This window comes from Pristis pectinata, chromosome 3 (genome assembly GCF_009764475.1).
Source record: "Pristis pectinata isolate sPriPec2 chromosome 3, sPriPec2.1.pri, whole genome shotgun sequence".
NCBI lineage: Eukaryota > Metazoa > Chordata > Chondrichthyes > Rhinopristiformes > Pristidae > Pristis > Pristis pectinata.
The window spans coordinates 45,145,326-45,167,309 of NC_067407.1; the positions used below are offsets into that span (position 1 = coordinate 45,145,326).

Genomic DNA, 21,984 nt, shown 5'->3' on the forward strand with positions numbered 1-21,984 from the left:
TTTTGCACTCTCTACAATGCCTCCACAACCTTCTTGTAATGCAGTGATCCAAACTGCACAAAGTACTCCAAATGTGGCCTAACTAAATTTTTATACACCGGCATCATGACTTCCCAACTTTTATACTTAATGCCCCGATCAAGTGTACCATACGCCTTCTTTACCACCCCATCTACCTTTGTTGCCATTTTCAGGGAGCTATGGACTTGCAACCCAAGATTCCTTTGTACATCAATGCTCCTAAGGGTCCTGCCATTTACTGTAGACTTTCCCCTTACATATGATCTTGCAAAATGCAACACCTCATACTTGTCTGGATTAAACTCCATCTGCCATTTCCCCAACTAATCTATATCCAGCCGTTTCCTTTGACAACCTTCTTCACTATCTGCAACTCCATCAATTTTTGTGTTGTCTGCAAACTTACTAATCAGCCCATCTAGTTTTGTCCACACACAAACAAAGAGGTCCCAGCACCGATCCCTGCAGAACACCACTTGTCACAGATCTCCAGTCAGAGAAACACCTCTACATCGCTAACCTCCTGTCCAACCAATTTTGAATCCAAACTACCTAGTCACTCTGGATCCCATGCATCTTAATCTTTTGGATCAGCCTACCAAGAGGGACTTTGTCAAATGTCTTACTAAAGTTCATATGGACAACATCCATTGCCCTATCCTCATCAATCATCTTCGTCACCTTGTCAAAAAACTCAATTAAGATCATAAGACATGACCTGCCCTGCAGAAAGCCATGTTGACTGTCCTTAATAAGCCCTGCTTTTCCAAATGAGAGTAAATCCCATCCCCAAGAATCCTCTCTAATAGTTTCCCTAGCACTGATGTAAGGCTCACCTGCCTAGAATTTGCCAGATTATCCTATTGCCCTTCCTAGACAAAGGAACAACATTAGCTGCACTCCAGTCCTCAGGGACCTCACCTGCAGCTAGAGAGGATACAAAGATCTCTGTCAAAGCACTAGCATTCTCCTCGCTTGCCTTTCTCAATAACCCATCAGGCCCTGGGGACTGATCCACTTTAATGTTCTTCAAGAGACCCAAAGCCGCCTCCTTCTTGAATCAAGATGCAGTAGCATATTAGCATTCCCTACACTGATCTCTCTACCCTCCACATCTTTCTCCCATGTCAGAAATCTGAAACAAAAATTCTAGAAACATTGACTATCTGAAATTGTTGAACTTAATGTGGATCCACAAGGCAGTAATGTATCAAATCATAAGCTAATTCTGTTCCTCAAGCTTACTCTGAACTTCTTTGGAACAGCATTGGAGGTCGAGGACAGAGAATGGGAATGTGATGGAGAATTAATGTGTTGGGCAACCAGAAGCTCAGGTCATGGATGTGAAATGCACAAGGGCATTCGCAAACAGCAATGGATCCAAGCAATGCCCCTTTGTGCATTATGTGGAATATTTGTTGCTTAAGTCCTACCTGGGCTCCTTTTCCATCTCCTTCCCAGTACACTGATAGTTGCATTAAACCTGCCTCCTGCTTTCAGCCTGAATGAGGAATCATCAAATTTGTTGCTAATTTCCCTTCTTTGTTCACCTTCACATATTCTTCCATTTCTTTGTTTTCTTGACTTACCACTATTTTCCAATATCTCTGTAATAACTTTTCAGATTCATTGATGAATTCAACAATTTCAGATAATCAGCATATCCATTTCATATTTCCAGCACAGTATTTTCCTGTGGCAATTTCAGATAATGATTCTGGTTTTCCAAATGCATCTTCTCCAGACTGACCTTTTGTTTCTTTACTTGTCCCATTACTACCCTCTTCTTTTGCTTACAGATCACCACTTCTGTCATTTAATTTCTCTTGCCTTCCACCTTAACAATGAGCTCCTTTTTTGTTGTCTTCTCCCCTTCCCCAGCATCATAAAACTTGTTTATGTCTAACTTTTCAGCATTCTGCTCAAAGGTCATCAATTTGACCCTTTAAGTATTTCCAGTATTTTTTCTTTTTATATCAGATTTCTAGCATCTACAGTATTTTGCCCTTATACTAATGTACAAGTTCTCAGAAGGCGTTGAATACTTTGCACTTTCACAATGCCACCATACAACAAAATTTTGTAACCTTCTGGGAGGAGAAGCATAATTACTAACCATTGTAACCTCTAAACATAACAATTGGAGGATCATATTAGTCAGGAGACCTCTGCTGTTTGGCTCAGGAAAGTCAGAATATGACCCCCTCCAGGGTAAATCACCTGGATGCAATGTACTCGTACGACAGTTAAGTAAAGTTTGCTGATTTTCCTCCCCAATTTGTAGATGTCTACTGTAACATAGAAGTTTTCTTAGCATTCGTAGGGGTACCAGGCAATTACCCCCTAGAAAGCTGTGTACAACAAGGCAGGCTGGCTGAGAAACATACTGGTACCACAACCATGACTTATGGAATAATTTGATTTTCAAGAGAACAGAAATTTTCACCTGTAACGCGTTACTTTTTTTTCATCAAAGTTTAACAAAATTGCTTGTACTGACTTTTTACAGATCAGCACAAAATATATTGTGTTATTTTGCTCATCTAGAATAGAAATTTAAGAGAAATGCTCTGACAAATCTATTTGAGTTTAATTATCAGTAAAATATTCAATCCTTATGTTTTCGTATTGAAGTATTCAAAACCTGGTAAAAGACAATTTGCATTAATGGGATGAGGGCATTGCTGGCAAGGTCAGCATTTATTAACCATCCTTTACTGCCTTGCAGGAGATGGTTAGTCATCTTTTTAGACCGCCACAAGTTTTCTGGTGAAGGTAATGAAAGCAAATCAAGCAACATCTGTAGAGAGAAAAAGAGTTGATGTTTCAGGTCACAGACCCTGGTCAGAACTCAGACCTGAAATATTTCTCTTTCCAAAGATGCTGCCTGCATTGTTGATTGCTACCAGCATTTTCTACGAATATTTCAAATTCCCAATATTTTCTGCTTTATTTCTGGTTTTTTGACTTTTCAAATCTCTTGGATGGGGTGTGCCAGGATTTAGACCCAATGGCAATTTAAGTCAGGACAATGTGTGACTAAAAGAGAAACCTACATGAGTCTGCAGGCAACTCACAAGCCACAGCCTCTAACCTTCGTGTGGGCTTGGTGATAGATGAACATCAACAGTAACTGCCATGACCCAAGTATCAGATTTAGGTCAAAATAATATAAATAAGTAATGTAACCTAAATAATAAAAACCCAACACAGAACAGTTGCTTGAGATTACTTATCATTTCAAACAAAACAAATTAGACACACTGCATTTTCTAGTCTACTTACATTCATTTAGCATTATACATTTCATGTTACATTAACTTTGCATTTGCTGTTGTTCAGTGACATTTTTATGCGGTGCCAGTAGAGAGAGTTGCCACAACCAACCTCAAAGTTCATATTTTTCTGGTGTCTCGTGCTGCCATCCTTGACATTCCTCCTCTTGATGACTATTATGTACCATTGCATGGCATGATGGGAGGTCAAACAGTCAAAAAATACTCAAGCTCTTCCACACCTAACATAACATTATCAAAATGGCACTGGAATAGTCCAGAAGATGAATTATACATCTTTCCATCATTGTTGATGCACAATTGAAGTCAATTAGGTAAAATACAGAAATATTTAGATTTTGCCCTCAAGTAGCTCAGCTGTTTTTACTATCTAGATAAATCTGCAAGAGACAAATCAACCTTGGAGATATAGTAACCTAGTGCCAGAAGTTGGCAATTAAGAAATGCAAGAAATACTTGCTTTTTAATAAGATGCATTTTTAACAGTTCATCCCAACTCTTTTCCATCAAAATAACTTAAAAGTGGTGTCACTTTTATAATAACAAGAACGACAGGCTGTTTTACTTTTGGGATAGTAAATTCTAGGGTTTTAAATATAAATGAAGCAAACTATAGAAGGTATTAAGTATGAGTTAGCAATGGTAGATTAGGAAACTACAATACAAGATATAACAGTAAATGAACAATTACTAATATTTAAAGAATTAATACCCAACTTATAGGATATATATTTAAGTCACAAAATCCAACAGGAAATGTGGTCCAGCCATGGCTAACAAAAGGAATTAAAGATAGCAACAGATGAAAGGAAAAAGCTTATAATGATGTAAAGAAGCACAACAAAATACTTCAGATTTCAGCAAAGGTAGACCAAGAAATTGATAAAGTAAGGGAAAACAGACTCTTACAGACTGAGATACAAGAAATTATATGGGGGAAAAAACTGTCAGAAATTATGCATCTGCCTTGATGGAAGAAAACATGGAAACACATCTGGAAAAGAACAAGTCAAGATGAATGAGGAACTGAAAGAAATTAAGATTAGTTAAGGAAAAGTATCAGAGAGGTGGGCTCACTGAAACACAAAACTTGAGGAATGTGACATGGTTGATGAAGGAATGTTTCCAATGGCTGGCATGTCACCCCGAGGGTCCTGGAAGTTTCAAATTCTCTACCAGAGGATTGTGGAGACAGATATCATTATATTTTTGAGGGGAATCAAAGGATGTGAGCTTTGAGCAGCAAAGTGGCACCAAGATAAGCTATCATCTAAAGGAATGGCAGAACAGGCACAAGGAGCCACATGGCCTACTCTGATTCTATTTTTTTATGCTAGGCTCTTATATTGGTTGAGGCATGTTGGCCAGAGTATTTTATACTCATCCTAAGATTCATTTTGGGTCTTGGATAGTATTTCATCCAAAAAGTCCATCTCTGCAGCACTGTTGTAATGTTATACCAAGAAAATAAATCTCTGGAGTGAAATGTCAAACTACTCTCCAAATAAAAGGTGATTGTGTTAGCAGTGAACCAATTATGACTACTTTACATCTATGCAACTTCTTAAATCCTTAAAAATGTGCAGAGCAATTATCTTCTGCATGTGAAAGGGAACAAGGAATATAGTAGATAGAATTTTAAAAAAACATTTCTCCAATCGTTCAGCTAAGTTAGCTTACCTTATTACTTATTCATTTCTGTAAATTCCATGAAACATGTTGTTTCTATTTCAATCAAAGCAACACAACTATCAGCATGTTCAATATGGATAGGTTGACAATAGATATATTGTATCTATCACAGAAACCCAATCTCATTTCTGAACTGGGGATTGATAAAGATTGTATGAAATGAAAACTTTGAAAAGGATTACTCAATTACTCCACAACCAAAATATACCAAACCTGTTGTGATCAGGTCCCACTTGAGCATATTTATAGTCAGCTTGAATCTTCTCTTTTTGGAAGAATTGGTTGAGTTGGGCTTTGGCATTTTCAAGCGTCCAGTTACCATGAAGACCAGCATTCAGATCCAAGCCTTCAGACTCCAAAGTCTAGAAAAAAAAGTTTTTATTTACAAAGACATGCACAAAAATAAAGCAAAACAAAAGATATTGGAAATACATACATGAATAGGCAGCATCAATAGAGAAAGAAGAATTAACTGATCACCTTTTCTGAACAACAGAAAAACTCAACAATAAGTTCTAATATGTAGGAAAAAAGATACAAGGAGAAAAGAAGAAAATGCAAGGTGTTATGGGGGTATAACCAATGGACCAAGAGACAAAAGAAAAATTACCTGCTTCTCTTTCCACACAAATTTCCAGACCTGCTGAGTATTTCCAGTAATAATTATTTTTATTTCAAATTTCTCACATCTGCAATATATTGCCTTGGTACAAAGATAAGGTTTCTACATTCCATAATTGTTTTCAAAATTAAAAAAACACCCTGAACAAGTGTAATCATTTCTGCTGATTAGATGAATAAATGTAGTGACAAATGTAGTGTGGCATCTGGTTTAATTCATAGTATTTGATGAACTACGGTCTCAACATGCAATGTCTCTGAGCCATGGAAAGCAACAAAGTTGGTCAAAAGCCCATGTTTTCATTTATGTTGGATCATTCATCGTCAAGTTTGAACTTATCTTTGTGCCATTGCATAATACCCTTGTACAGAAGTGAAAGTCGTGGTTGTCCCCTAACCCAAAAACATCAAAATCCATCACTATCACCCAAGCCCTTTATTATAGGTCAGAGACTGAACATCCGTGCCACATCACAAAGTACATTTTTCACCAATGCACTGTACAACATCAAGTCTGAATGGTTTACTGACATGCAAAATTATGAACATGATACGTAACAAAGAAAGACCCGAATAAATTACTGAATCCATGATCTTGATAAAAAAAAAGCAGCCTTCATTTCAAGCGCTTCATCTCTTTTGTTTCAATAGGATTTGTTTTAAGCTGAAAACTAAAATGCATGCAAGTCATGTGTTTGCTTGTGTTTTGGTGAAAAAAAAATCAAACTATGATAATGAAGTTGCTGAAGACTTTCATATTATCATTTTAGTTCACAATAAGAAAACAGTCACTTACTGCTTGGGCTTCTTGTTCATCCCTCTTTTCATAATACTCCTTCAGATTGGCTCCGCGTTCCCAATAACCACCAAATCCTCCTCCTTTGCCTCCAAAACCAGAATCTAGACATAAAATCATTTTAAGCAATATTGTTAAATATTGTTTACAATCTTTCCCACAATAAAGCCATAGAGTTGTACAGCATAGAAACATGCCCTTCGGCCCAATGTCGATGCCAACCATCAGGCCTATCTACATTAATGTCACTTGCCTGCATTAATTTCATTTTCTCTACGCCCAGCTCATTCAAGTACCTGTTAAGATGCCTCTTCAGTTTATTACTGTTCCTGCCTCCTGGCAATTCATTCCAGATACCAATTACTCTGTATGCAAGAAATGTACATCTTTAATCGCCTTTAAACCTCCTCACTCTCTCCCTAAACCCATGCCCTTGAGATTTAGACACCACTACCATGAAAAACAGACACTGGCTAACTACAGTATCTACGCCTCTCATAATTTTATACATCTCCATCATGTCACCTCTCAGCCTCCTTCTGTCCAGGGAAAACAGACCGAGCCAATCCAACCTCTCATGATAACTCAAGCCCTCCAATCATCCTTATGAGTTTTTTTATGCGTCCCCTCAAGCTTAATCATGTCCTTCCTATAGTATTTGGAAAGACAAGGATTGATTAGGGTTAGTTGGCAATGGTTTTGTGATGAGGGAAGGGCATTAGACATTAGACATAGACTTTAGCAAGACCTTTGACAAGGTCCTGCATGGTAGGCTGGTCCAGGGTGAGTCAGCCAACTGGATAGAAAATTGGAGTGGTGGTAGGAGGCAGAGGGTAGTAGTGTAGGGTTGTTTTTCGGATTGGAGGCCTGTGATCAGAGGTGTGCCACTGGGATCGGTGGTGGGTCCTCCGTTGTTTGTCAAATATATGTTAATCATTTGGATGAGAACGTAGATGGCACAATTAGTCAATATGCCAATGAGACCAGAATTGGTGGCATAGTGCAGAGATTTTCAACCTGGGGTCCGCGGCAAGCCAAGAAAAAAATGGAAAAGCGACCTGTTACAAAGATGTAGCTTACTTGCTTGCTCCAGTTTTCCACTATTCAGAAAATCGGCCATATCTATTCTATCTGTTATAGGCGACAATCTTAGAGACTTAGACGGTGTTCCCTTCTGGTAAGCTGCCGCTTAATATTCAATTTGTGTAGTCAGGGTAGTCAGTAGTGTTCACTACTCACTACTATTCTGTTGTGCACTGTAGTGTTAGCGAGACTGAGTGACGCTGTTGGTGTGCCTTAATAATATTGCTTACTTACCGTGCATTTACGCCACAGTGACGTCACTGTTAAACAGAAAGTGCGCAAGCGTGTAAATTTTAGTCGCTATTTCAATAGGGCCTATGTGCAGTAATTTAAGTGTTGTATGCATGAATTATCGATTGTTTGATTTTGTGGGCTTTGGGGGTCCGCCATCTAACAAGGACATGTTCTGGGGGTCCGCAGCATGAAAAAGGTTGAAAACCACTGGTATAGTGGACAGTGAAGAAGGTTTCTAAAGTTACAACATGATATAGATCATCTGGGAAAGTGGGCAAGGGAATGGCAGATGGAATTTAACTTCGACAAATGCAAAGTGATGCATTTTGGGAAGCTTAACCAGGGCAGGATATATTCAGTGAATGGCAGGGCCTTGGAGAGTGTTGTTGCACAGAGAGACCTTGGGGTACACGTACATAGTTCCCTGACAATGGGAACAGAGGTAGACCAGGTAGTGAGGAAAGGGTGGCCCAGCCAATATTTTGTACAAGTGTAACATGATGTCCCAACTCTTGTACCCAGACCTCAGCTGATGAAAGCAAACCTGCCATACTCCTTACTCAGCCCTTCAGTAAAGCGATTTCAACAATGCCATTAACTTTCTCTCTCACTCTGAATGAAATGGCAACTTAATTTCAATAGCATAACAATAACAGTTTGCATAAGTGGACCCACTTTTTTCTTGGAAGTTATATTCCTGGCAGTCAATAGAAAATCACCTGGCATGTTCAAATTGATAAAGCTCCTTAAAGAACTGCTCATGCCAAAATCCATGTGTAGACAAAAAATTGCTGAAGCAAATAATGCAGCCAATATTTATTACAGGGGTGATATTAAGGTAGGGAGATCAAGGAAAGGCATGGAATAAAATGCTTCAGGGTTTGGTGATTGGTTCCCTACTCTTCTTAATAACCATTAAATGAAATGCATTGAAATGTTAATGCATGTTTGTCAAATTCATAAATTACACAAAAGCCAATGTAGGCATTTAAATTGGGTGCTACAAAAATATAAAATCAACAGGATGACAAATCAGTGGCAGATGAAATTCAATACAGACCAATGCAGGCTGCTAGATGCATATTCCAATGAAACTTCCTTTTGTCACAATATAGATGATGCAGAAATATTTAAAAATTAAATTGAATCGAAGATTTGGTATTTAACAAGTCAAATCACAGATAATTTTGATTTGGGATTCTTGATCTTTGAATTCAAAATTGATAGATAAAGATATTGACACTTAAAGGATTATTCTTATTCTTAGCTGTTTTACAATAGAACATACAACATTACAGCACAGTACAGGCCCTTCATCCCACGATGTTATGCCGACATTTTATCCTACTCTAAGATCTATTTAACCCTTCCCTCCCACATAGCTCTCAATTTTTCTATCATTCATGTGCCTATCTAAGAGTCTCTTAAATGTCCTTAATATATCTGCCTCCACCACCTCTGCCAGTAGTGTCTTCCACACACCCACCACTCTCTGTGTAAAATACTTATCTCCGACATCCCCTTTATGCCTTCCTCCAATCACCTTAAAATTATGTCCCCTCGTGTTAGCCATTGTCACCCTGGGAAAAAGTCTCTGACTGTCCACTTGATCTATGCCTCTTATCATCTTGTACACCTTGATCAAGTCACGTCTCATCCTCCTTCGCTCCAAAGAGAAAAGCCCTAGCTCACTCAACCTACCCCCATAAGACATGCTCTCCAATCCAGGCAGCATCCTGGTAAATCTCCTCTGCATCCTCTCTAAAGCTTCCACATCCTTCCTATAAGAGGCGACCAGAACTGAACGCAATACTCCAAGTGCGGTCTAACCAGAGTGCCATAGAGCTGCAACATTACCTCATGGCTCCTAAACTCAATATCCCGACTAATGAAGGCCAACACATCATATGTCTTCTTAACAACCCTATCAACCTACAAGGCAACCTTGAGGAATCTATGGACGTGGACCCCAAGATCCCTCTGTTCCTCCAATCTGCTAAGAGTCCTACCATTAACCTTGTACTTTGCCTTCAGATTCAATGTTCCAAAGAGTATCACTTCACAATTTTCCGGCTGAATTCATCTGCCACTTCTCAGCCCAGCTCTGCATCCTATCAATGTCCTATTGTAACCAACAACAACCTTCTACACTATCCACAACACGACTAACCATCGTGTCATCTGCAAACTTACTAACCCACCCTTCCACATCCTCATCCAAGTCATTTATAAAAATCACAAGAGCAGGGGTCCTAGAACAGATCCCCGCGGAACACCACTGGTCATTGACCTCCAGGCAGAATACTCCCCATCTACAACCACCCTCTGTCTTCCATCAGCAAGCCAATTCTGAATCCACACAGCTAAGTTTCCCTGGATCCCATGCCTCCTAACTTTCTGAATGAGTTTTCCATGAGGAACCTTATCAAACACCTTACTAAAATCCATGTACACCACATCTACTGCTCTACCTTCATCAATGTGCTTTGTCACATCCTCAAAGAATTCAATCAGTCTCATGAGACACAACCTGGCCCTCACAAAGCCATGCTGACTGTCCCTAATCAGCCTGTGTTTCTCCAAATGTTCATAAATGCTGTCTCTGAGAATCTTCTGCAGTAATTTGCCCACCACTGAATAAGACTCACTGGTCTGTAATTGCCAGGGTTATCCCTACTCCCTTTCTTGAAGAAACGAACAACATTTTCCACTCTCCAATCATCTGGCATTACTCCTGTGACCAGTGAGGCTGAAAAGATCATCACCAAAGATGCAGCAATCTCTTCCCTTGCTTCCCGTAATAACCTTGGAGATATCCCGCTGGGCCCCGGTGACTTATCTATCCTAATGTTTTTCAAAATTTCCAGCACATCTTCTTTCTTCACGTCGACATGCTCTAGCGTATCAGCCTGTTGTATGTCATCCTCACAAACGTCAAGGTCTCTCACTGGTGAATACTGAAGCAAAGTATTCATTAAGGACCTTCCCTATCTCTTCAACACCAGGCAACGTTTTCTCTTTTATCTCTGATCGGTCCTACCCTCACTCTAGTCATCCTCCTATTCTTCACATATGTGTAGAATGCCTTGGGGTTTTCCTTAATCCTACTCGCCAAGGCCTTCTCATGCTCCCTTCTAGCTCTCCTAAGTCCATTCATAAGCTCCTTCCTGGCTACTTTGTAACTCTCCAGAGCCTTGTCTGATCCTTGCTTTCTAAACCTTAGGTAAGCTTCTTTCTTCCTCTTGACAAGATATTCTACATCTCTTGTCAACTATGGTTCCTTCACTCTACCATCCTTACCCTGCCTCAATGGGACAAACCTATCCGGAACCCCATGCAAGTACTACGTAAACAACCTCCACATTTCCATTGTGCACTTCCCCAAGAACATCTGATCCCAATTTACACTCCCAAGTTCCTGCATATAATAGCATCATAATTCCCCCCTGCCAATTAAATACTTCCCCATATCATCTGCTCCTATCCCTCTCCAAGGCTATGGTAAAGGTCAAGGAGTTATGGTCACTGTCTCCAAAATGCTGTCCCACTGAGAGATCTGAAACCTGATCAGGCTCATTGCCTAGTACCAGGTCCAGTGTGGCATTATTTTTTTTTCATAATATACTGAAATAACTCAATACAAATTCTTACAAACATACCATTGTACAAAGGAAATGTAGATTTCCTTATCAAGATCAGCTCTTCTCTAACGTCAATGTTTAATAAAGTACTTACTGTCATTGTTTAAGGAAGAGAGTGAAACTCAATATTTCCATCTCTGAAGTGTGAGATGTAATTGCAACCAAGTATCAAACAAAAAACACAAGAGGATAGATGACACCAGCGCAGATATTGACCAATGAACACATTGCTTTTCACCATCTTGTAAAAATGATGATCCATTCTGAAGTTAAGGACACACATTAAATAAAATACAGTTGCACCTCCAGCTTTAATCTGACTTTTCTTGCCTTTTGCAATCACACATACAGGAATAACTAAAGTACATTGTACACAGTCAGCCTCACCCTTGAAAAAAAGATGTACAGACTCACCAGCTGCTTGCTTTGTAGCTAAGTGAGGAGCACAGGGAACACTGGATGGCAATTCCCCTGGTACACCACTTTCACTGCCATCAACAGCACTAGGTTCAATTCCCTATCAAAATTAAATAACTGTAAATATTCATCAAACAAAACTGATTTTAGTTGTTTTACACATTAAGTTCAGGTAACAGCAAACACGAAAATTCTACTGTGATATGCTTAAGTTTTTCTATCAAAATGTAAATGTTGAAGAAAAATATAATAGCTGAAACTATCTCAAAGACTGATAGAAGTTAAAACTTTGTTTTATGTTGCCTATATTCTAAAATTGTTATCATTCACACAGAGTTGCCTCAACAGCACAAGACTTAAAAGTAGAAGATATAAAAAGCTGTTAATGTTTCACTCAGTAGCGGTTAGTGTAATGCTATTACAGCGCCAGCGACCCAGGTTCAATTCCGGCCTCTGTCTGTAAGGAGTTTGTATGTTCTTCCCGTGACTGCTCTGGTTTCCTCCCACATTCCAAAGACATACGGGTTAGGAAGTCGTGGGCACACTGTGTTGGTGCCAGAAGTGTGGTGACACGTGCAGGCTGCCCCCAGCACATTCTACGCAAAATCACTGTGTGTTTCAATGTACATGTGACTAATAAAGATATCTTATCTTATTAACATAATCTCTACAAGAGGAAGGGGAAGTTGGTCAAAACTACAAATGTACTCGCCTTTAAGCTGGGGACTTCATCTGCTTTCATCTCTCCAGTCCTAACCAGGTAATTGACAAAGTCTCTAGCAGCATTTGTCTGGGCATCCTTCTTGCTAGTAGAATTTCCCATACCAGTGTAATTAAACCCATCTACTCGGACCTAAGAGAAAAAAAATGTCTGATGGATGAACACATTCTCAGATTCTCTTTTCCTCATGCCCTTTTGTACCTGTCCTTAAAAGCAGTTAGTGATATTGTATATTTACAACTGCTTGCAGCAGGTATTAGGGCATGAAAGTGAACATTCCAGTCAAGATCTTAAAAGAAATACCAACCAACTCTGATTTTAATTGAAAGATCCAATTAAACACGAGCATCAACAGTGGAAGCAGGAGTTGACCACTTGGCTCATTACATCTGCTCCAACTTTCAATCAGATCATGATTGATCTTTCACCTCAGTGCCACTTTCCTGCATTAACCTACTGTATGTCCCTTGATTCCCTTAATAACTAAAAATCTGTATACAGTGACTGTGCCTCCAGTGCCCTCTTAGGTGGAGAATTTCAAAGATTCACTTTGCTGAGTAAAGAAATTTCTTCTTAGGTCTGCCCTGAATGGCCAACCTCTTGAGAGCATGACCAGGTTCTAGACACCATAGACAGGGGAAAGATTATCTCTGTACCTACCCAATCAATCCCATTAAGAATTGTTTGAACATCACGATAAGATCACCTCTGACTGTTTAAACTCAAGAGAGTACAGACACAGTCTGCTTAATTGCTCCTCAAATGACCAATAGCCCATGCCAGGAATCAATCTGGTACTGAAATTCCACGTGTATAACTTGCTGCACTCCCACTATTGCAAATAAATATTGTTATGTGGCAAGATCAAATCTGTGTGCAACATTCCAGATGCAGTTTCAGAAGTGTGGCCAAGCAACTCCTCAGAACAGTGAGCTGGAATCATGGAAAAATTAGCCAAGCTGACCTTAGACTAGTGTGGGATCCAAAACCCAAAACAAACTGGGCCAGACATTCAATCTGTCCTCACAGGTAGCGATACTATGGCAACAATAGGTGCTGATGACCACAATGCAGGTCCATTGATTAATGGCTGAATGTTGCATTCAAAACCTCCCCTAAACTCATTATCCTTTGAAGTGGCAAGCAGTGGCTCTCCCATCTTGCCATCCAATTAGTCAAGCCAAGAGAAGTTCCTGGAAAGTTACAGAAGTGGTATAGTTCAACCCCATTAGCAAGCCAGAGCAACGGTAACTTTGCCCTGGTGGTCAGCATTGAAGAACCTCAACAGCAGCCAGCGAGGACCACAGCTACAACCAAGGGAAACGACGATGTCACCAGTCTTCATGAAATGCAGAGAACCCTGGACCCTGGGAGCCCAGCAAAGAAGCCTGTGACTGGCCCCAAACGTAATAGGTAATGTTTGGGACTGAGACAGATAGTTAGAGCCTACATTAAGGTAAGGGGTGTCTGTGTGTGTATCTGTGTGTGTGTCTGTCTGTGTCTATGTGTCTGTATCAAGCTGAGTTTGCACCAGGATCTGACTTGTGTCCTTTTGTTTGCCTTAAAAGTATAAAGCATGTGGATAAAACACAGCATGTGGATAAAACACACTTAGAAGTACATTGGTTGAAGTGCTCAGAAAACACAGGAGCAACAGAAGGATCCTATAAAACTGGAGCAAGAGGTCTGTGTTCTTGTACACCAATCTTCAATAATGACCAAAGTTCTGTTTGCCTTCAAAAATTGCTGGCTGTACATGTTAATTTTCATTAATTTCATATTAGGGCATCCCTCTGAACACCAACATTTTTCAATCTCTCATTATTTATATTTTCTACTGTTTCTACCATGTTCATTGCCAAATCTGCAATCTCCCTTTGATCTTGACAAGTAATCAGACTTTGTAAAGTAATAAGAATTTTTCTCTCTCTACGAGCACAACCTGACCTGCTGGGAATGTCCTGTGGCCCTGCATTTTCCATCTTTTTACACTCCTTTGTTTCTGCTCACACTCTCTAAGTGCCCTCATTTCATAGCTTTAACTTACTCTTTCTAACTGCCCCATTATCCCATCAACCAGATGACCTCCAATAACTTATTCCCACGGCAACCATACCCTCATCCTATCAGATACTCAATGTGTCCTTTTCACCCCTCCAATCCTCTCTACAACACTAATGTGTTTTTTCAATTTTCCAGTTGAGACAAAGGGTCTTCAACCTTGAAATGTTAACTGTTACTCTTTCCACAAATGCTGTCTGACCTGCTGAGTGTTTCCAATGTTTTCTATTTTTATTTCAGATTCCCAGCATTTCAATTTTTTGATTTCTATGAAAATTAATCCACTTTCAATCTACATATATTATTTGAGTATTTTTAGCATTTTATTTTTTCCAAAGGGAAATTCACATTTACAGTTATTAAAAACCTTGCCTTCCAGTCACTGAGCCATAGAGTCATACAGCACAGAAACATTCCCTACTCACCACTGTGTCTATGCTGACCAGCATGCCTATCTACACAATTCTGGCTTGCCTTCATTAATTCCATACCACTCTATGCCCTGCTCATTCAAGTACCTGTCAAGGTGCCTTTTAAAAGTTGTTGCTGTTCTTGCCTCCACCACCTCTTCTGCAGCTCATTCCAAATACCAACTACTCTTTGTGTAAAAAATGTACCCCTCAGATCCCCTTTAAACTTCCTCCCTCTCACCTTAAACCCCTAGCTTTCAACTTGAGAAACAGATACAGGCTATCTACCCTATCTCTATGCCTCTCGTAACTTTATATACCTCGATCATGTCACCTCTCATCCTCCTTCACTCCAGGGAAAACAAATCTAGCCTACCCAATCACTCCTGATAGCTCAAGCCCTCCAATCCATGTAAAATCCTTGTGGATCTTTTCTGCACACATTCTAGCTTAACCACATTCTTCCTATAGTGCAGTGACCAGAAATGCACACAATACTCCAAGTGCAGGCTAAATCAACATTTTGTACGACAGTAAATTGATGTCCCAATTCTTGTACTCAATGCTTCAGCTAATGAAGGCAAGCATGCTATATGTCTTTCTCACCACCCTGTCTACCTATGCTCCCATTTTCAGGGAACTACGTACTTGTATCCCAAGGTCTCTCTGATAAACAACACTCCCCAGTGCCTTGCCATTCACTGTGTATCCTAGCCCTGGTTTAGCTTCCCAAAATGCATCATCTTGCACTTGCCGGAATAAGATTCCATTTGCCATTCATCTTTGTACCATCAATCCCAAAAAACTATTTTTGAATGAGATTACCTCTGATTGTTTAAACTCAAGAGAGTACAGACCCAGACTGCTCTTCACAGATGCAAACGAACTTGCTCAGTATCCCCACCATTTTCTATTTTGATTTCCCTTGCAAGGTTTGCACAAGATAAGGACAGACCCAATAAAGCTTAAATCATCTAATGTCCAGTGCATTCAACTGATACTCAAATAGACCATTCTGGCAAAAAAAAGGCATAATTTAGGCCCACAAGAGAATGAACATAATTCAACACAAAATATGCAAAAAAATGTAGTAAAAGTTAACAAAGTTATGCACGTAGAACTTCAATGGATGCAAGTCCAAAAATATTTCAAACTTAAGTCATAGTGTGGGATAAATCATCACTTTGCACATAATTTATTCCCCACCCAAAATACTTGTGCAAACAGATTCAGTATCAGATCAAACTCTTCAATTTTCAATGGAGTGAATTCAGACTAGCAACCAAAATTGTTATACCTCACAAACAAACTTTTGTCTGTTCTTGTTACCAGCTGCACGGATGTCATAATTTGGCGTAACCTTGCGCTTTCCGCACCAAGCATACAGAAAATTCTTTATGTCCGTCATGCCTCCACTTGATTATTGGCCACCATCAATGTTAGTTTTTGCTCCCTAAGGAAATCAAACAACAACACAGGTAAATAATAATTTCTAGCAGTCCATTCTTGAAAAATATTTCAATTTGTTTTCACATTTGAATAATTACCCAATCTTTATTATTTCTCAGTGGCTAACTCCTGCCACCCTGAATGACTTCCCTCAAAAGATGCTAGTATACCTCATGTATATTTCCAATTTTGTCTTTTATTTTAAGTATCACTTGAAATGTCAAAGCAAATATATTACCAGGTGAAACAGTGACTTATACTAAACTGGAAGAGGTAGAAGTGATATATTCAGTGATCACAATGTGGTCTCCACTACACTGAGGAAACTGAGCACATATTGGATTACTGCTTTGCAGCACACCTCATAAAATCAGCAAGATCGACTCTGAGCTACCAGTTGCCTGCTACTTTAATTCTCTCTCCTCTAAAACCTTTGTATCTTTGGCATAATGCAAAATAAGCTCAAGGACCAGCACCTCATCCTCCAATTAAGCACAAAATAGCCTTCCAGACTCAATGCCAAATACCACCATTCAAGCCTTGCACCTCAATTTTCCAGCATTCAGTTTCTTTTCTTTCTTTCTGGTATTTCAGATTTCATTCATCTCTTCACGTTTAAGCCTCCCCAAAATATGCTTTGCATTATTCTATCTCCTTTGCCATCTCCTTTCACCCAGCACCAACTTGCTTTGTTCCATTTATTACAGGTTTAATCAAAGTTTTCACCCTGAAATAGACTTTCGAACGTGTTCTCACTGGCCCTCCTCCCAGGTATCTCCAAGTTAAAACCGTTCTCTTACTTTTCCGACTTCCATCAACTTCAAAACTTTAACTCCATTTCTCTACAGATGCTGTTTGACTCCTAAGTATTTCCTCCATTATCTGTCTCTTTTTCTGTGTAATCTAGCCCTTAAACCCACAAACATCCTCAAGTCCAATTCTGGCCCCTGCTCACCAGCCCCCCATATTTGATTATTCCATCAGTAGTGGCTGTACATTAAGCTTCCAAAGGCATCAGCTCTGGAGTTCCCCGCTCACCTGTCCTCCTTAATGACAATCCTTAAAAGCTCTCTGCTCAAGTTTTTATTCCTATACATTCATATTTCTTTGTAGGGCAATGACAACTTTTTGCCAATAACATTTATACAAATCTCAAGATATTGTACCATCTGACACTATATACACACAAGGTATCACTTCCTAGATCTGAATACATGCAGTCCTTGTTGTCTGCTGACTTACTATCCACAGATCTGCCTACTCACAAAGTCAGCCACAAGCCTCATTTCAAATTTCTTTCAAATACATCTATAAACACAAACACATTAAGGAACCAATCATTGCCTGCAAAGGTGATCAATTTCCAGATCACTTATGTCAGGCGGCTCTCTGCTGTGCACTGTCCTAATGGACAGAGGGTTTGTTTACACTGCTCCATCTTGTAATTTCAAAACCAATATATTCAATAGAAGTGGTTAGTTCATTAATATCATTTCTATTTAGGTTTTAATGTGTATATTTATGTATTAACACTTTTAGAACATTACATATTTATGTTTATTGCAATGACTGTATTAGTTACAAATGAGGGCTTTTAGCAGTATCCACATTTTTTGTTTTCCACAGGAAGTTCATGGCCCTTTCTCTTGAAGATATAATGCTCTAGCTGAAATGTAACATAACTTGTATTTTAGATTGGTAAAGGAAGTCATGAATTTTCTTAAAATTTACTTGTTCTGCTAACTTCAAGGAGAAGAGGCATACCATATGTTTCAAGTTGTAACATTTCACAACCCATTTCCACAATGAAACATGACATCTAAACAGAAAGAAAGTTAAAGTGCCTAGTAGGAACAATTCACAATTAATACTAAGCCCGGTGATCCATCTATCACTGTAGTGATATGAATGTAATGAATCCTCCTAACTTCTCGATTTAAAAAGTTTCTGTACGTGCAACAGTCAAACACACTTGTCAAAATTACTGATTATAATCGAAAATGTACTGGTCAATATACAGTTTTGCAACATTTGGGCATAATTGGACCACAGCACACTGACGTTATTCAATGTTCATTTTCAAACAAAAGAGATGCGATCTTTGGAGACACAAGAGATTCTACAGATGCTGGAATCTGGAGCAACACACACACAAAAAGTGCTGGAGGAACTCAGCAGGTCAGGCAGTATCTATGGAGAGAAATAAACAGTCGACGTTTCAGGTCGAATCCTGATGAAGGGTCTCGACCCGAAATGTCAACTGTTTACTTCCCTCCATAGATGCTGCCTGACCTGAATTCCTCCAGCACTTTTCGTGTAAAATACGATCCTTGCTCCCATCATAAGTATTTTGCTTATGTTCACATTTATATTAGGATTCCCACCATGCTGCTGCTGTCCCAGCAGAAGAGAGAGGGGTCATCACAAGCTACAGATACAGATTAAAAATATGGAAAAACACAATTCATAAATATGTTTTTAAACTACAGAGCTCTTGTTACTGTCCAATGCAGAGAGAAATTTAAGCGCAACACTCGAGTTCTTGTAAGTGAAATGTTTCACACGATCGCCACTTTGATTCAGTGTAGCTGGGAGCCCCACAGGCCGGTTACATGGTGGGGAACGGCGGGGCGCCGACTGCAAACGGCGCGGCCGCAGGAGGCGAACCTGACAGCGGCGCCCGGTCCTCCAGACCCCCAACCACCCCCCCCATCAGAGTGGACCAGAGCTGCCCTCCCCGTGAGACAGCGGCTGCGGCTGCCCTCCCCTGATACAGCGGCCGCAGCCACCCTGCTCCTGCCCTCACCCTGAGACAGCGGCCGCAGCCACCCTGCCCCTGCCCTCACCCTGAGACAGCGGCTGCGGCCGCCCTGCCCCTGCCCTCACCCTGAGACAACGGCTGCGGCCGCCCTGCCCCTGCCCTCACCCTGAGACAACGGCTGCGGCCGCCCTGCCCCTGCCCTCACCCTGACACAGCGACTGCGGTCCGCGGCAGCTGAGCCCCGAACCGGCACACGCACAAAATGGCGACCGCCTCGCCACCCGGGCTGGCCAACTTGTACAGTGACAGGGGGACACTCATACAAACATCAATCTGTATATTCAAAAATCTCCATTTGTAGAATGCTTTTTTAAAAACGTTACTTTTGCTAAATAGCAAGGATATTGCAGTTATATCAATGAAGCTTTAGTCCATCATTTGGTTTGATATCTTGTTTGTCTCCCCTTCCTTCTTCCCCATGTAACACGATTGGTTTATCCCGAAGCGGTGCGCGGTGACGTCATGCGCTGGAGCTGGCGGCAGCGGCTGTGGGCTGGGCTGGTCTGGTCCAGTGGCAGCTGAGTGCAGCGCACCCTAGGGAGCGCTGCTGGTGAACCGCTCACAGATGCTCGGATGTGACAACTGCCCCCTCTTGCATCCGAACCGCTGCAACATCTGCTGTCATTTATACTATTGCAGGTGATTCTGTGAGGCGTGTTCTTCCAGAAATACGAGACGAACAAACAAGTATTTTGTCTTCATCTGGATTGTAAACGATACAATAAACGTTGCAAAAAATGTGGAGGCAGGGGTTTAATGACAGGAAGAACTAGTAGGCCAGAGAACCTCGCATCACTTTCCTGTACAAAACACACATGGCTTAATATAAAAAAAATGCATTTATTTGTCCTGAATTTGCTCAGCGACCGAGTCTGCACAGACCTCTGGAGCAGAGACTGCTAAAGTGTCCGGTATGAACATGAGGTTATCTAGCGTGGACAGTGTAAATAAGCAAAAAGATAGATTAATTACTGGACAGTGGCAGATGTTTAAGCAATCAGGTCATAATGCTCATCAAAAATTTATCCCAACTAGAAAGAGACTCCGTGATAAACGGGAACCATCGAGGATAATGCTAAATCGAAGAGTCGAATGTACAAAGTAGCAACCAGCAGCAAAGGAAGATAATGGCTAAGGTTTGTGTGGGACCTCTACAGAATGAAGTTGGGGAAAATAATATTAGGAGACAACAAAATGGCAAATATGCTAAATGATTTTTTTTCATCAGTCTTCACTTTGAAGGACTGTGAAGCAAATATCCTCATGATAACAGATGGGTTAGTTTCAAATGGAATGGAAAATTTGTAAAATATCCCAGTCACAACAGATGAAGTATTGAAAAAAATTGTTTAGGACTAAAAGCAGACAAATCAGCAGGACCCATTAGTTTGAAAGGGCTGTAGAGGTAGTGGTCTGAGAAATTTTTCAAAACATACTGAATTCCAGGCAGATCTCATTGGATTGGCCAGTTGGTTTAATACTCACTGTTGGTAAGATGCTAGACTCAACAATTAAAGAAAAAAGTAGCTAATCATTTAGGAGTGCTTAATATAATAAAACCAGGTCAACATGGTTCCAAGAAGTACAAATCATGTTTGACAAATTTGCCCGAGTTCTTTGAGGATGTAAACAAGTAGAATATATAGAGGGAAACCTGTAGATGTGGGATATTTGGATTTCCAAAAGACATTTGACAAAGTTCTACATAAAAGGCTGGTGAACAAGAGTTCATGGTATTATAGAAAGTGTGTTAACATGGCTTGAAAATTGGTTATTACATAGAAAACAGTTGGAATAAATGCATCTTTTTTCAGATTGTAAGGATGTTAGCAGTGAAGTATCTCAGGGATCACTTCTTGGCCCTCAATTAATTACTAATTATGTTAATGACCTAGAAGAAGGAGCAAAATGCAAGGTATCCAAATTTGCCAATGACACAAAATTACATGGGAGGGCAAGTTACGATGAGGATATTGTTACCCTACAATGAGATAAAGTGAGTTGGTGAAAATTTGACAGAGTTTAACATGGGAAAGTGACAGATCATGTGCATCAGTTACAGGAATCAAAAGGCAGATTATTGTGTTTGTGAAATAACACTCCAAATGAATGATCCTCAGAGGGATCTAGTTGTTCTTGTGTTCAAATCACCCAGAAGTTAGCAGACAGGTGCAACAAGTAGTTGAGAGGTCAAATGGTATATGGGTTTTTATTGTAAAGGTGTTGGAGTTGAGAAATAGAAATGTTTTGTTACAATTATACAAGGTGATGGTGAAGCCATAGTTGAAGTACAGTGCAATTTTGGTCCCCTTACGTAGGAAAGGATATGTGACATCAGACCCAGCTTCATGGGATTTACTCGGCTAATTTCTGGGAGAAGAGGATTGTCCTGTCATGAGAGGCTAAACAGGTTGGGTCTGCATTTGTTGGAGTTTGGAAGAATAAAAGGGTGATCTCATTGAAACATACAAGATCCTAAGGGGGTATGATAGGGTAGATGTCAAGAGGTTTTTGTTAGTATTGAACAAGGGAATATAATTTCAAGATAAGGTGCCAGTCATTTAAAACAGAGGGAGTGAATTCCTCTCATGGAGCAGTGAATCTCTGGAATTCTCTGCCCCAGAAAGTTGTGGATGTTAGCTCATTAGAAGTATTTAAAGTAGAGGTACATAATTTTTTTGAAAGATTGGGGAATTGAAGGCTATGGGGATCTGGCACAGC

At 40.0% G+C, this 21,984-nt stretch overlaps 2 protein-coding genes across 2 annotated transcripts in view; both read right to left on the reverse strand.

Annotated features, from left to right (window-relative positions):
* Nucleotides 1-16,436, reverse strand: part of dhx9 (DEAH (Asp-Glu-Ala-His) box helicase 9) — a 65,729-nt gene extending 49,293 nt beyond the window's left edge. Inside the window, exons 1-5 of the mRNA XM_052013046.1 lie at nucleotides 16,291-16,436; nucleotides 12,514-12,654; nucleotides 11,799-11,901; nucleotides 6,427-6,530; nucleotides 5,223-5,371 (exon numbers count right to left, since the gene is read on the reverse strand). Coding sequence (XP_051869006.1) covers nucleotides 5,223-5,371; nucleotides 6,427-6,530; nucleotides 11,799-11,901; nucleotides 12,514-12,654; nucleotides 16,291-16,401 — 608 coding nt within the window. The 5' untranslated portion in view covers nucleotides 16,402-16,436. The remainder of the gene's footprint in view (nucleotides 1-5,222; nucleotides 5,372-6,426; nucleotides 6,531-11,798; nucleotides 11,902-12,513; nucleotides 12,655-16,290) is intronic.
* Nucleotides 16,340-21,984, reverse strand: part of npl (N-acetylneuraminate pyruvate lyase (dihydrodipicolinate synthase)) — a 57,487-nt gene continuing 51,842 nt past the window's right edge. Inside the window, exon 14 of the mRNA XM_052013049.1 lies at nucleotides 16,340-16,446. Coding sequence (XP_051869009.1) covers nucleotides 16,433-16,446 — 14 coding nt within the window. The 3' untranslated portion in view covers nucleotides 16,340-16,432. The remainder of the gene's footprint in view (nucleotides 16,447-21,984) is intronic.